Here is a 13,004-nt window from a genome sequence, read left to right on the forward strand (position 1 = left end):
CCATAGTTAAACGTGCATTGTGTTGTACAAACCATGCTAACGTTATGGCAAGATGTGTGTAGGCCTATGTAATGTTAACTCTTTCAGTGCCACTCACGAGATTTCTCGTGTTTTTTTATAGGTGGTTGCTAGCCACTCACGAGATTTCTCGGATTTTTTTTTTTTTTTGCGATCTGAAAAATTATTGCATCACCCGAGCCTACCCGAGTATAGCCGAGGGGCGCCGACGATCACTGTGGAAAAAAGCGCCCCCTGTCGTCTCCCAGATGACATAAGTGATTTTGGAATGGACTCAATGAAAATGAATGGGGAAAAAAATCCGGTACTCCACATTTTCCAGTTCACTGATCCAGCCGGGGTTACCACAGTTCATTCTGGAGCCTCAGATCCCCGCGGATCATAGAGATCTACTGTGTCGCGTTGGATCCATACACTTATCGATTTTTTCGAATGGTGATCAGGAATTGGAATATACCAGTTGGATACCATCTGATGTCAGGTAAGGACTCTGTGTTATCAGTGGTAGGATAATCGGAGTAAGTTTGATGAAGTTATAAGCTGTTTTGTGAAATGTCTTCTTTCGGTTTCATTGTAAAAGTCCGAGAGGAAATCAACAGGGCGATTATCAGTGCGCGGCCGTAATGTGCGTGCGTGCACGTATAATATTGATCATCTAGCGTTTATTTGAAAACGATTCATAAAAAGGCAGACGAATATCAACGTTGTGGAATATTCCACTAAAAGACGATTTTCATAGAATGCTCCAGAATGAGCTGTTTTTTATATCAAAACGGGGGCTTTTCTAACTGCTCTGAAACGGAAACGACGCGATAAAAAAAGAATCTGACTTCACAGCACTGACTGGAAAATAGTATTTGATAATGCGATGGGCAGATTAGACACATAGCCATAATTTAAAACATAGATTAGGCGATATTAACGTTAACATTTTACCGCTTGAATGGTGGCATTCAAGCGGTAAAACGGAAAACCAGGCATGGCATTGAAAGAGTTAATGGCTATGTTTCTTTTTCCGTTTTTCTCCCATCCCAATGTTAGTCGTTATGCCAATTCCCAATCCCCTTCCTGGTCGTTGCACACTCTACCCCCTACCGTCGGTCTGGGAGGGCGGAGACTATCACATGCTTCCTCCGACACATGTGTAGCCAGCGCACCGCTTCTTTTCACCTGGCAACGCGGACTCTCCCTGGGAGAGTGTAACGTGTGGAAGGTCACAATACCTCTCCCAGATCCTTCCCTCGCTGTGCAGGCGCCCCGACCGAACTGTAGGAGTCGCTGTTTACAACGACCAGGACCCACCCACCGGCTTCCCTCCCACTGACACTGCCAATTGTGTTAGTGTGGACGGTCGGCCAAGCCGGATTCGATCCCACTGGCTCTGTGGTGGTAGACAGACGCTTAGTCCGCTGCGCTACCCGGCCGCCCAATGGCTATGTTTTTAAAGTCGTAATGGAGATTGATTTATAATATATTGCGCTTGCCATTTCCACACTAGCACCTGCTGCTGCTGCCAGCTGAGCAGCCGGCGCGTCACCTCTCCCGGCTCCGTGCCAAATGAAGAACCGGGGAGGTCGTGCCGAACGGTGTACGGTTTGAATGTGTACTGTTCCACCCCTAATGAATACTCTCTCTCTCCGTCACCTGGTGGGTGTTGAGCTGTTTGATCACCGGCTGAAGAGTGTCCTCTGTCCTCTTGCTGCTCCATCCAAAACGACTCTGACAGAATGTGAGAACGGTTCAGGAAATACACAGGCAGCAACATTTGAACAAATGTAGAAACTATTGAAATGTATAAACGTTTTTACGTTGGTCAAATGTGATTGTAAAAGTTAGGTACAATTATGAGATAATTTACTCTGTACTGGGACTTATGCATTGCAACAACATTATTATGTTATCAACATCAATTTAATTAGGTGTGTATGTATATTCTTAGCTATTTCACATAGTTTGATTATTGGATATTGGAAATTGTCTGTGTGTGTGTGTACTAGTCCAAGTCTCTAGTCCTTTGTCGTGTTTACTTGTAATGTTAAATGTTATGATGCAAGTTGTAGGTGCCTAAATGCCTAGTCTGGTAATTAAGAGTAATTTCAGTTAATAGAAAAGCATTTTGGCCCTGTATTTCATAGGATAAATAGATAGATATTATTATTACAGAAGTAATATCTAAGACAATCCATGTCTATCGGTAAGAATGTTTTCTTTGTTGTTAGTTTGTTTCTTACGGGATATTTGGCTGATAGGCCGAGGGACTTTTAGTTTGACAGGATAACGGTGATGTCATTGATTACTGTCAGCTGCGGCAAGGTGACGGCTTTGGTTTAGAAAGAAAACAACGCAGATTGTACCGGTGGTCAGGCCAAGTGATGAGAGAGTGGAGCCAGACAGTTTTTAGACCTCTCTCTATTTCCCTGGATAAACTTTGTTAATCTCGCTGCTCTATATATAATTAGGAAACAAGAACGTGTAACCCGAGTTGGACATTAAATAGTTGATACTACGTCGTGGTCAGTGCTTTCTTGTGCGTGGATGTGGAACGGGAGGATTCAAAGTTTGAGAGCGTCTGAAGCTTATGGCATCAACGAGTTTTGGATACTACACCAGTATTATGTACTGTATGTGTGTGTATACTAGTCCTTTGTCCTGTTTACTTGTAATGTTATATGTTATGATGTCAGTATTGATGATGTTGCATGGTCACAATATATGTTTTATTTTGCTATGCTGTAGCTAATTGGGAACCCTAATATGCACAAACACGCACAAACAGGAAGACAGATGAATAGAGTAGTAAGAGTACAGTACAGTTTCTTCCCCTTCGGATGTATATATATTTTTTTATGATATCTTTTTCTTACACAGTACTGTATATCTGTATGTCTTGTATGTCATAAATGTCTTGATGAATTGAAAATGGAGGACCCTGATGTAAACAAGATGAAAGTATTTCTCTGGTCTGCATCCCCTTAACAGTTGTTTGTATTGAGCCGTACTGTATTGTACCCATTCTGCAATCTGTTAATAAAGTTTTCAATCAATCAATCAATCACAGAGAGAAACACACACACACAAAACGCAGGAAGGATATTCTTTGATGAGGTCAAGGTGCGGACGTCCCCAGCTGAAGGAGCCGTCTGATTGGTCGACAGCAGGGTGCAGGTAGGCCTGTGCCACGGCTGGGTTGGGGAAGCCAGGGTGCAGCGCCAGGCCCCTCAGCTTCTTCTTCACCTTAGAGGCACGCGGGTCAGAGACCAAGCGCTTGTTCCTCTGAGCCTCCGACCACCAGTCACTGAGGGTCAGGACAACACACACACACAGGAGAACAAAAAGCACCCTTTTATACACCCAGGCCAGGACACAACACAAAGAGTTACACAACTTATACACCTGCATATAACCCATATAACTCTGTATGGTAGCATGTACAACAATGCAGACAGACAGACAGACAGACAGACAGACAGATAGACAACACACACACCTGAACTGTGTGAGTGGATTCATGCCTGGCCCAGGGAACTCATTGAGGATCTCCATACCAGTAACATAGCCCACACCAGGGATACCTTCTGTGTAGTCACTACCTAACAGGTAGGCCAGGTTTATCAGCTTGGTTCTGTCCAGACCTGGAGACACAGGAGAGGGAGAGAGAGAGAGGATGGGGAGGGGAGAGAGAGGAGGGGAGAGAGAGAGAAGAGGGAGGGTGTGTGAGAGAGGAGGGGAGAGAGGAGGAGAGAGGGAAGGGTCAGATGGAGAGTGAGGGGGAGGAGAGAGTGAGGGATAAGGGAGTAGATGGAGGGAGGGGAAAGAGACAGTTGAGTTTTATTAAATACTGTCCAGTAGTGTAGTGGATGTAAAGCTAGTATCTTACTGGCAGAGTTCTGGTCGGGTTCATAGTGAACCGGGAAGCCAATGGGGCCTTGGAACCAAAAGGTTTTAATCCACACCACAACACGGTGTGGCGGCACGGTGGTATAGTGGTTAACACAGCTAGAAGGTCCAGGGTTCGATTCCCGGTTGGGGACCAGGTTTCCGCGTTGCCAGGTACCCAGGTGGGGTATCTCCCGGGCGGACAGGAGCACTTGGATTGGTCCCCGAGGCGCGGCCCCACGCCGCAGCCCCTATCTGCTCCCGGCTGCCCTTGGGGGGAAGGATGACTCAATCTCATCGGCGACCCAACAAAAATTGCATGTGTGTGTGCCGCCCATCGCATGTGTGTGTCACTGCATGCCGAATAAAGACTTCTTCAAAGTCCAGTTATTATTATTAACATGCAGGTAAAAGTGGTTACCTCAGATTCTGCTATCACTTTTGTTCCTTGAAAAAAGCTGGTGTATTACCACACGCTGGTCAGCTGTTTCACAATGATTTTGCGTTAAGAGACGACAGTGGCTCAGGAGGTAGAGAGGTCGTCTGGTTCCCGGTTTGATTCCCGCTCCTCCCCAGGGCAGTGTGTCGAAGTGTCCTTGAGCAAGACACTTAACCCCTAATTGCTCCCGATGAGCAGGTTGGCACCTTGCATGGTCGCCTCCGCCGTCGGTCATTCTACGAAAGCTTGCCATTTTCACTTTTTAATGTTTGATTTGAAAAGTATTGTTTTAAAAGTTTTGGATACATTTTTTTAATTAATTTGTCGTATCTCTCAGAAAGATTTACCGTGCCATCTCATGCCATTATATTTTAAAAAATTTCACATTTAAACATGCATATTTGTTTTTCGTCAGCCCTGTTACTACATATCAATTACTGTTTGAAAAGGTTAAAAATACATATTTAGAATAATTATGATATCATATGAAAGATAAAAGCCCCTTGTTACAATAGTGTGTTTGTAGAGTTAGAATATTGACGAGTTAACTTTTTTTTCCATGAATAAATATGCCCATTCACAATGGACCCTTTCTTTTTTTTAAACTTTGACCAGTCAGCTGGTTCTTTTAGCGTTTATCGCTTTTTCATCGCATTCATACTTGGTCAAGTTCGACCGACAGAAGCAGGCTGAAAGGGTTCAGATGGGGGGAAGACACTCTGGGAAAGGCACGGCTGCCGTCCGGGATTCGAACGCGCTCAGCCCCAGATCCGTGACGAGCACGGTTGTCCACGGCGCTGAAATAGCACTCGCGGTACGTGGTGAGCTACTGGAGCTCCCCCACAATGGAGCCTTTCACAGCATCTTTGATTTAAGAAAAAGTTATGAAAACAAAATAATAATATCCCAATTTCTTTAAGGGAGCCACTGGTTTCTATTACTTAACATATAAAATGAGTTTGTTTTACATTTTTATTAATTTTTTTTTAAATTACATCAGAATATTGTACAAGTAACAGGGCTGACATCTCAGTAACAGGATTGACAGTTACCGAAATGGTTATACTGCTTGTTTAAGTTACAATTGTGGGTGAAATGGAGTTATTTAAGAAGATGTTATGGAGATAGTTATGACACAGTCATATGCCTTTAATTCAACATGACATATCAGAGTACTTTGTTGACAGATATGAGGTTTTAGTGTAGAAGATGATGAAAATAATTATTATGATACTGCAGATGAAGTAAAATTCAATCAATTGTTTTATTCAAAAACAAAACAAAAAACAATCAGGAATAGGAGGGGGATAAACGCCATCTCAGGTACCCTATCAACATATGAACCTTGGTTGACAGCTGAAATTCAACCTTGGCAACAAACAGCAGTGGAACAATGTTTCAAACATCTAACATCTTTTCAAACATCTAAACCCCCCTCCCTAGAATTGCAGAACAAACAATCATCTAATGCACCATTAGTTTGCCTACCCAACAAGTTTTGACCAGATGTCTTTCCGGATCTCTACATGTCATGCTGTCACATTGAATCAACCTTAAAATGTCGTCAAACATGTACCAGATACAGTCCTCGCGGGATGGCCAGAAATATCTATTCTGGCCAATATGGTGCATGCACTTCACTTGGGCATATCCTTCACCTGTTGCCACAATGATTCCAGGGTACAGCTCCTGGTCATATGTAAGGACACACCATTGACCGATAATCCCATCACTACTCCAATCGATCTCCTGGGGTCCTTGAAGTTCTTCAGTCAGCTGTTCTGCTGACTTCTGTGCTTGTGCTTGTGTGGTTGGCTGAGGTATGGCTGGGGTGCTTGTGGTTGGCTGAGGTATGGATGGGGTGCTTGTGGTTGGCTGAGGTATGGCTGGGGTGCTTGTGGTTGGCTGAGGTATGGCTGGGGTGTTTGTGGTTGGCTGAGGTATGGCTGGGGTGTTTGTGGTTGGCTGAGGTATGGCTGGGGTGTTTGTGGTTGGCTGAGGTATGGCTGGGGTGTTTGTGGTTGGCTGAGGTATGGCTGGGGTGCTTGAGGCTTGGGTTGCCTTGATCATTTGGGGGCCCATTATCAGTGGAGCAAAGATGAAGTGGTTAGTGTTGAAACATGTACAGGACAGGTTCTTCAATGTGGCACACAGACAGCTGACATCCCTGGTGATCAAGTGGCCTTTCCTGTTGGTGACCACTTGGTGTATTCGCATTGTCCCTGGGACTAATGGGATATTTGCTGGCATGTTACGATAAGCATCCACAATGTTCTCAGTTTCCACATAAAAGAGCTTCACGGTCGTGCCAGTTGTAAGTAGTGCTGTAAAGTGTGGTGGCATCAGGAATGTCACACCCTGTACTCACAAGTTGATCTGCCAGTCTTTTTAATACTCCCCCAACACCATCAGGTGCTCCCTTTCCGTGGCTTGCTTCAAAAAAATTCCATGTGCCACTTTTTTTTTTTTATTTAACCTTTATTTACCCAGGGTAGGTTCTCTGAGCACGGATACTCTTTTTCAGTAACGCCCTGGTTCACAGCCACACAGTTCCATTCACCTGGGAGCTGCCCAGTACAACCACAGTCTGCCACCGTTGGCCACTGAGCAACTCCACTGGAGCAGTTGGGGGTTTAGTGCCTTGCTCAAGGGCACTTCAGCGGTTGGTGTTAAGGGAGTATAGGAGAGAGTTATTCATTCACTTCCCCAGCCCAGATTTTTCCTGCCGGTCCGGGGGATCAAACCGGCGACGTTCCAGTCACAAACCCGCTTCTCTAACCTTTAGGCCACCGCTGCCCCTCTCAAAGCCCCTCTTACTCAATTCAGTACTGAACAGGAAGAAATTACCCTTCTGCCTGTATTGAGTACAAGGACCGTCGCTGAAGAAGTGGACCACAGACACAGGTGGATGATTGGCTTGTACGTAGTCCAGTACTGGCTCAAGGTGTTGCCAGATCGCAGGGGGACCTTTTTGCTTGGATTCTGAGATGGTGCAGAAGCAGAGGGGGGCGTGCATCTTCACCAACATACAACACACCTGTGTGCATTGATGCCTGTTGGTGCGAGGCACCGAAATGCACAGCCTGGATCTCAGCACTGTACTTACATGAGTCGTTTTCTGAGAAATCCACATGTATAATGCATTTGTGTGAGGACAGACTTCTCTTTAGCTCTCTGGAGAATGAGAACTGCTGCTTGATGTTGAACACATGTTTCTTAAACCTGTGCAGCAGACAAGTGAAATGCTCAATGAGCTCCTCTACAGAGCTTTCAATTTGTTTTTTTAGCTGTCACTCTGAATGACACAGCCTTCTTTTCTTGTGGCATGGTCTTCTCCTCCATTACCCACTGTATGTACAGTATGCAACACGCATGTTGGTGTCAGAAACAGTAGCCAGTGGGAAGCTTTTCAGTTTGCATGTGGGACACTCTCCATACATGCACTCTTTACTGTTTGTGCTGCAAGAGACCTCTTCAATAAGCTGCTCAAGGTTGGAATTGGTAAGCAAACTTAGTTGCTTCAGCTTGTCAGCCACAAAGCCGAGGTTCTCATGGATTTTACACATGCACGTATCTCTGTCCTGAATGGTGGGATGTACCACCCAGAAGGGTCGAAGTCTGCAAAAGAGACTGTAGGACAAAGCTGTGTGGATTTTCAGATAGGAACTTCCTGTGAAGATTTAGCAGTGAATCAACAAGAAATCTCTTTTGTTTTTTTACTTTCTGCCATGTTATGGTCTGCTTTCTTCCAGTCGTGACTCGGCTGACATCATCACGGTCATAGAAAGCTTTGACATTCGATTTGTACTGTGTTGGGATGCGGAGCTTTGCTTTACGAGTGAAAGAAAGAGAATTTTTTTCCAAAGTCTTCCACCTTCTTCTTGGAAGACCACTGGCACTATTTCCATATTTCTGCATGCGGTACCTTTTTACAATCTTCCCGGGTTAACATTTGGGAGATAATCTGCTTTTCTCATTCATCTTTTGAATCTAAATATTTTCTTTTTATGTCCCTCAACAGTGCAGTGTGAAATTTGAGGATTCTTCGTGCTTGTAACCGCGCAGATGGGGTGCTCAAGTCATGGTTGACTTTGGAAGATGGGGATGCTGCTTTTTTCTTCAAGCGAAGGTACCTTTTTTTGTACTTATCTTTCTTTTGTTTTTCTTTTTCCAGGCTACTCCTCAATTTTTCCAGCTCTTGGTGGAGCCTCTTTCTCTCCTTCTTTGACCTTAAACGTCCCTGAGCATGTTGCCTGCAGCACAATAAAGCATAGATTAGTCAAATAGTCTTTTCTCTGTCACTTAGTTGACTGATAGACCGCTTTTTCCCCGTCTCCTTATCCTTTCTCCATTTCACCCTCTCTTTCTCTAAATATCTTTGTCGCTTTTCGGGATCAGCATCTCTACGTTGCCCGTTTCTCCGCTGCAGATAGTCATCCTAACAAACATATAAAATACAAATACAAAAGTCACTTTAACATTGGCTGTAACCTCTTACTATTGGTAAGGGAAGTATAATTTTCTAGTGCTGTCAATCTCCCAATTTTCTGTAATTAATCTAGATTAGCATTTTTCTATTTAAGACCGAAGCTTGTAACAAATATTTACTTCAGTAAAATCATGGAATTAATGTAAAATCAACACAAAGAAAGTATATTTAGATTCAAAGACTATTTTAAATACAGTTTCTCTCCTGTGAAATACAAATGTTCAACAAAACCATCAACATTGACTCAGCTAGACCTCTTTCTTATATCCGCTAAAATTGAAGATTTTTCACTCCATAGATTAATCTAGATAAATTTATTTTAATGCTTTAAATCATTTAAATTAATCTCCAAAGTTAAAGCATTAATTTTGACAGACCTAATATTTTCATGTACACAAAAGCATATACTTTCGTCAGCCCTGTTACCATTCACTCAACCCTGTTACCCATTGAAAGGTAACAGGGCTGACGGTAACAGGGCTGACGAAAAAGGCAACTCGCAGTCGCAGCCATTACTAGCCATATGCTAACGGTCTTGACACCACATGGTGTGCATTCATGAGAGGAAATAATGATGTTAAATATGTATATTCACAATTTAAAACAAATAACTTTTTAACATGCGCATTTATGGTAACAGTTCTGACGCAACAAGCTCATCCCCCTCTGTTGGACATCACATAACTTGAAGAAAATGCATGAAAAGAGGAGCACACTTACTTGTCTTTTCGCCACCATCTTTAGAAAAGGAAGATGATGTCAGTTCCTGGGATATATGTAAATTTCGAAACAGTCCATCATCTCTGAAGGGGTGTTTTCATCAAAAGTAACAGAGTTGACATCAACATGGGGACACAACTAAAAAGTAATTTTTCTTTACACATTTGCAACATATTTAAAAAAAAGTCCATTCATGCATAGTGAAACAACACTTGTGCCTTGATATAGGTTTAAGTTTTTATGTTCTAGTTTGGCTTTTTTGGCCTTAATAGCTAGTGGAAGTAGAACAATCTTACTGAGGGACAGGTAATTTTTCCTTTTTTTGCAAGATGCTTCGCACAAAAGTGTTTAAAATTCTTTAAAAACAAAAAGCAACATTTCTTTTATTTGTTTTTATGTTACATGACACATCAGGAATCTAAATTATGAAATGTTTTATTGTTCATTATTTTTTTATTCAAATTGACAGAGGAGTTTTGTTCGAGGGACACAAAATGGCAAGCTTTCATATAATGACCCCTGTGTGTGAATGTGAGTGAATGGGTGAATGTGAGGAACAAAATTGTAAATCGCTTTGGATAAATGCGCTATATAAATGCACCATTTACCATTGATTTATTGACCAAATAAGTAACCCTTTTGCCCGCATATTGTGGTGTGGATTAAAACTGCAGGTTTCAAGACCCTGTTTGTGCCGTTTGCTGCCTATGTCTAAAGCTTCTCGGTTGGAACGCCGGCCAGAACTCCGACCTGAGACTCGGTGAGTAAACCAATAGCTTTGCTTCGACCACACTACTGGCAAGTGTTTCATACAACACTAATCTCCAGAAATGTGAACTATCCCCTTCTGACTTTCATCAGGTCGTCTGGTTTTCTCTGAGACCCATCAGTCGTCATCTGACCGTCACACAAACACTTTAGACTGGCACAGTGGGATCTTATCCTGTCACGCTTTTTCACACCTACCACCAGCTAAAAACACCCAACCTCACGGAGACGCGAATCCCCAATTAGAAACCTGAGCCATGGGTCTGAGTGCCGGATGTTAACCTCCCATTAACCTCACACAGAATATGGAAACACACACACACACACACACACACACACACACACACACACACACACACACACACACACACACACACACACACACACACACACACACACACACACACACACACACACACACACACACACACACACACACACACACACACACACACACACACACACACACACACACACACACACACACACACACACACACACACACACACAAGGGCTGCTTGATTATGGCAAAAAGCATAATCACAAAAACAAGGTTTTCATTGAAAGGATTTCCAGTTTCAAGTTTCAAAACTTGGAGACCCTTTATCACGCACAGACCCTGATACTTGCAGAGGAATGATGTGGGCCTGAGCTACAGCTATACCCTTCCCTTTTATTTTATTTGTTTATTTTCTTATTTGCTTTGTTTGTTTGTACTATAGTGTCATTTGTTCATTTGTGATCTTTTCAAGCTCAATGACGTTTTCTTTTTTCGTGTCTTAGGGGGGGGGGGGGGGTGTTCTGGGATTGGGAGGAGGTGGTGGGGGGTGCTGTGTTTATGTTTAATTTTCTATTAATTAAACTTTTTTTTTAATAAAGTTTGTACATTTAAAAATGTGAATAAACTGATTTATCAAAAAATCACAATTATTTTGATTGATATTGAAATGATGATCATTAAAGATGTTTACTCATTGATTTAAGAACATCATGTGATGATGACTGAATTTGTTTTACCTTTCTTCTTTCTGTCATCTTCTACATAGTTACCAAAGACGTTTCAATATAACTGGAATAATAACGCACCATGGCTCCCTCCTCCCTCTCAACTTGAGATGAAACTACTATAGTGCATAATATAGTATAGTGTATAGTATAGTAGACGGAGGAGGTACTGACCCAGCTGGTTCTGCAGGTCAATGTACTGGTAATGTTCAACGTATTTGTTCTGGTTGAAGAAGTTCCTGTAGACATGTCGTCCTCCGAACAGCCAGACGTCAGAGTCATCTGTGATGGTGCCGTGGGTCTGATCGGACCGGTCCAGCACCGCACACTGGGCCTCAGCCTCCATGGGAGCCACCAGGAAGGGCACGCCAAACAACCTCAGCAGCTCCTGGTGGGGTACATGTATGGGCAGGGTAATAATAGAAGACATAAATATAGGCAATATAATTATAATAAAGATACAAATAAACTGTTTAAACAATATAATTAACTCTGAATATAAGAATATGATGAAGTAAATTAGTTTAATCAAAGGTGCAGATGAGGGTCTGTATGCCCTATGAAAGATATCACTGGTTTTCGTGATGATTATAACAGGATAGGGCCTAACAAAAATAATGGTTGGTTTCAGGTTGCCGACCGACCCTGCCGATTTAGGTGCGACCCAATTATTTTATGAGTTAAAAAAAAATTATATATTAAAAAAAAAAAAAATCATTTTTTTTTTTTTTAAGAATAAAGTTTCATAGAAATCTTAGTCAAACATTTAGTATTATGGATATTAAACATGCTGGCAGAGTACATGCATCCATGTTGTTGTGAACATTTAACCCTTTCACTGCCACACGACAGCCGGTTAACCTTTCACTGTGACAATACAGAAGGTTAGCCCTTTACTATCACACAACCGACGGCGATGCTCCATCATTAGCATCATTAGCTCCGCATCCGCGGAGCTAATGATGCTAATGATGGAGCATCGCCGTCGGTTGTGTGATAGTAAAGGGCTAACCTTCTGTCGTGTGGCAGTGAAAGGGTTAATTAAATAAAGAAATTCCCTATCCATAGTCGCCGTGGGAAAGAATAAAAAAAAACCTACCTACCTACCCATGGCCAAACTGACAACCAACCTGAAACCAACTATTATTTTGTTAGGCCTAAGTATTCAGGCGTGGTGGTCTTGTATGGGACACGGGACAGACTCACATGTCGACAGCTGTGCCTGTGAGGAGAGAGATATGGGTCAAAGGGCGTCGCTATGGTGACTACTAAGGATAGTGGTGCGGGTCGCCGTGGCAACGCAGATAACGGGAAAGAACTGGTGCACACGGCTCCAAGGACACATTCAGAGAGAGAGAGAGAGAGAGAGAGAGGAGAGAGAGAGAGAGGAGAGAGGGAGGAGAGAAGAGAGAGAGAGAGAGAGAGAGAGAGAGAGAGAGAGAGAGAGGAGGTGCGAGAGAGAGAGAGAGAGAGAGAGAGAGAGAGAGAGAGAGAGAGAGAGAGAGAGAGAGAGAGAGAGAGAGAGAGAGAGAGAGATGCGAGAGAGAGAGGGAGGTGCGAGAGAGAGAGAGAGGGGCGAGAGAGAGAGAGAGAGAGAGAGAGGGAGGTGCGAGAGAGAGAGAGAGAGAGAGAGAGGAGAGAGGAGAGAGAGGAGGTGCGAGAGAGAGAGGGAGGGAGGAGAGGAGAGAG

General features: G+C 43.1%; 1 protein-coding gene across 1 annotated transcript in view; it reads right to left on the bottom strand.

Annotated features, from left to right (window-relative positions):
* ercc5 (excision repair cross-complementation group 5) overlaps nt 1-13,004 on the bottom strand; it is a gene marked incomplete at its 3' end in the record, with an annotated part of 75,601 nt that overhangs the window by 22,526 nt on the left and 40,071 nt on the right. Inside the window, 4 exon segments of the mRNA XM_084308164.1 lie at nt 1,663-1,745; nt 3,111-3,313; nt 3,506-3,650; nt 11,490-11,703. Of these exon segments, the coding sequence (XP_084164290.1) occupies nt 1,663-1,745; nt 3,111-3,313; nt 3,506-3,650; nt 11,490-11,703 (645 nt within the window).

Source organism: Notolepis coatsorum (assembly GCF_963971535.1).
Source record: "Notolepis coatsorum genome assembly, chromosome: 1".
NCBI classification, from domain to species: Eukaryota; Metazoa; Chordata; class Actinopteri; order Aulopiformes; family Paralepididae; genus Notolepis; species Notolepis coatsorum.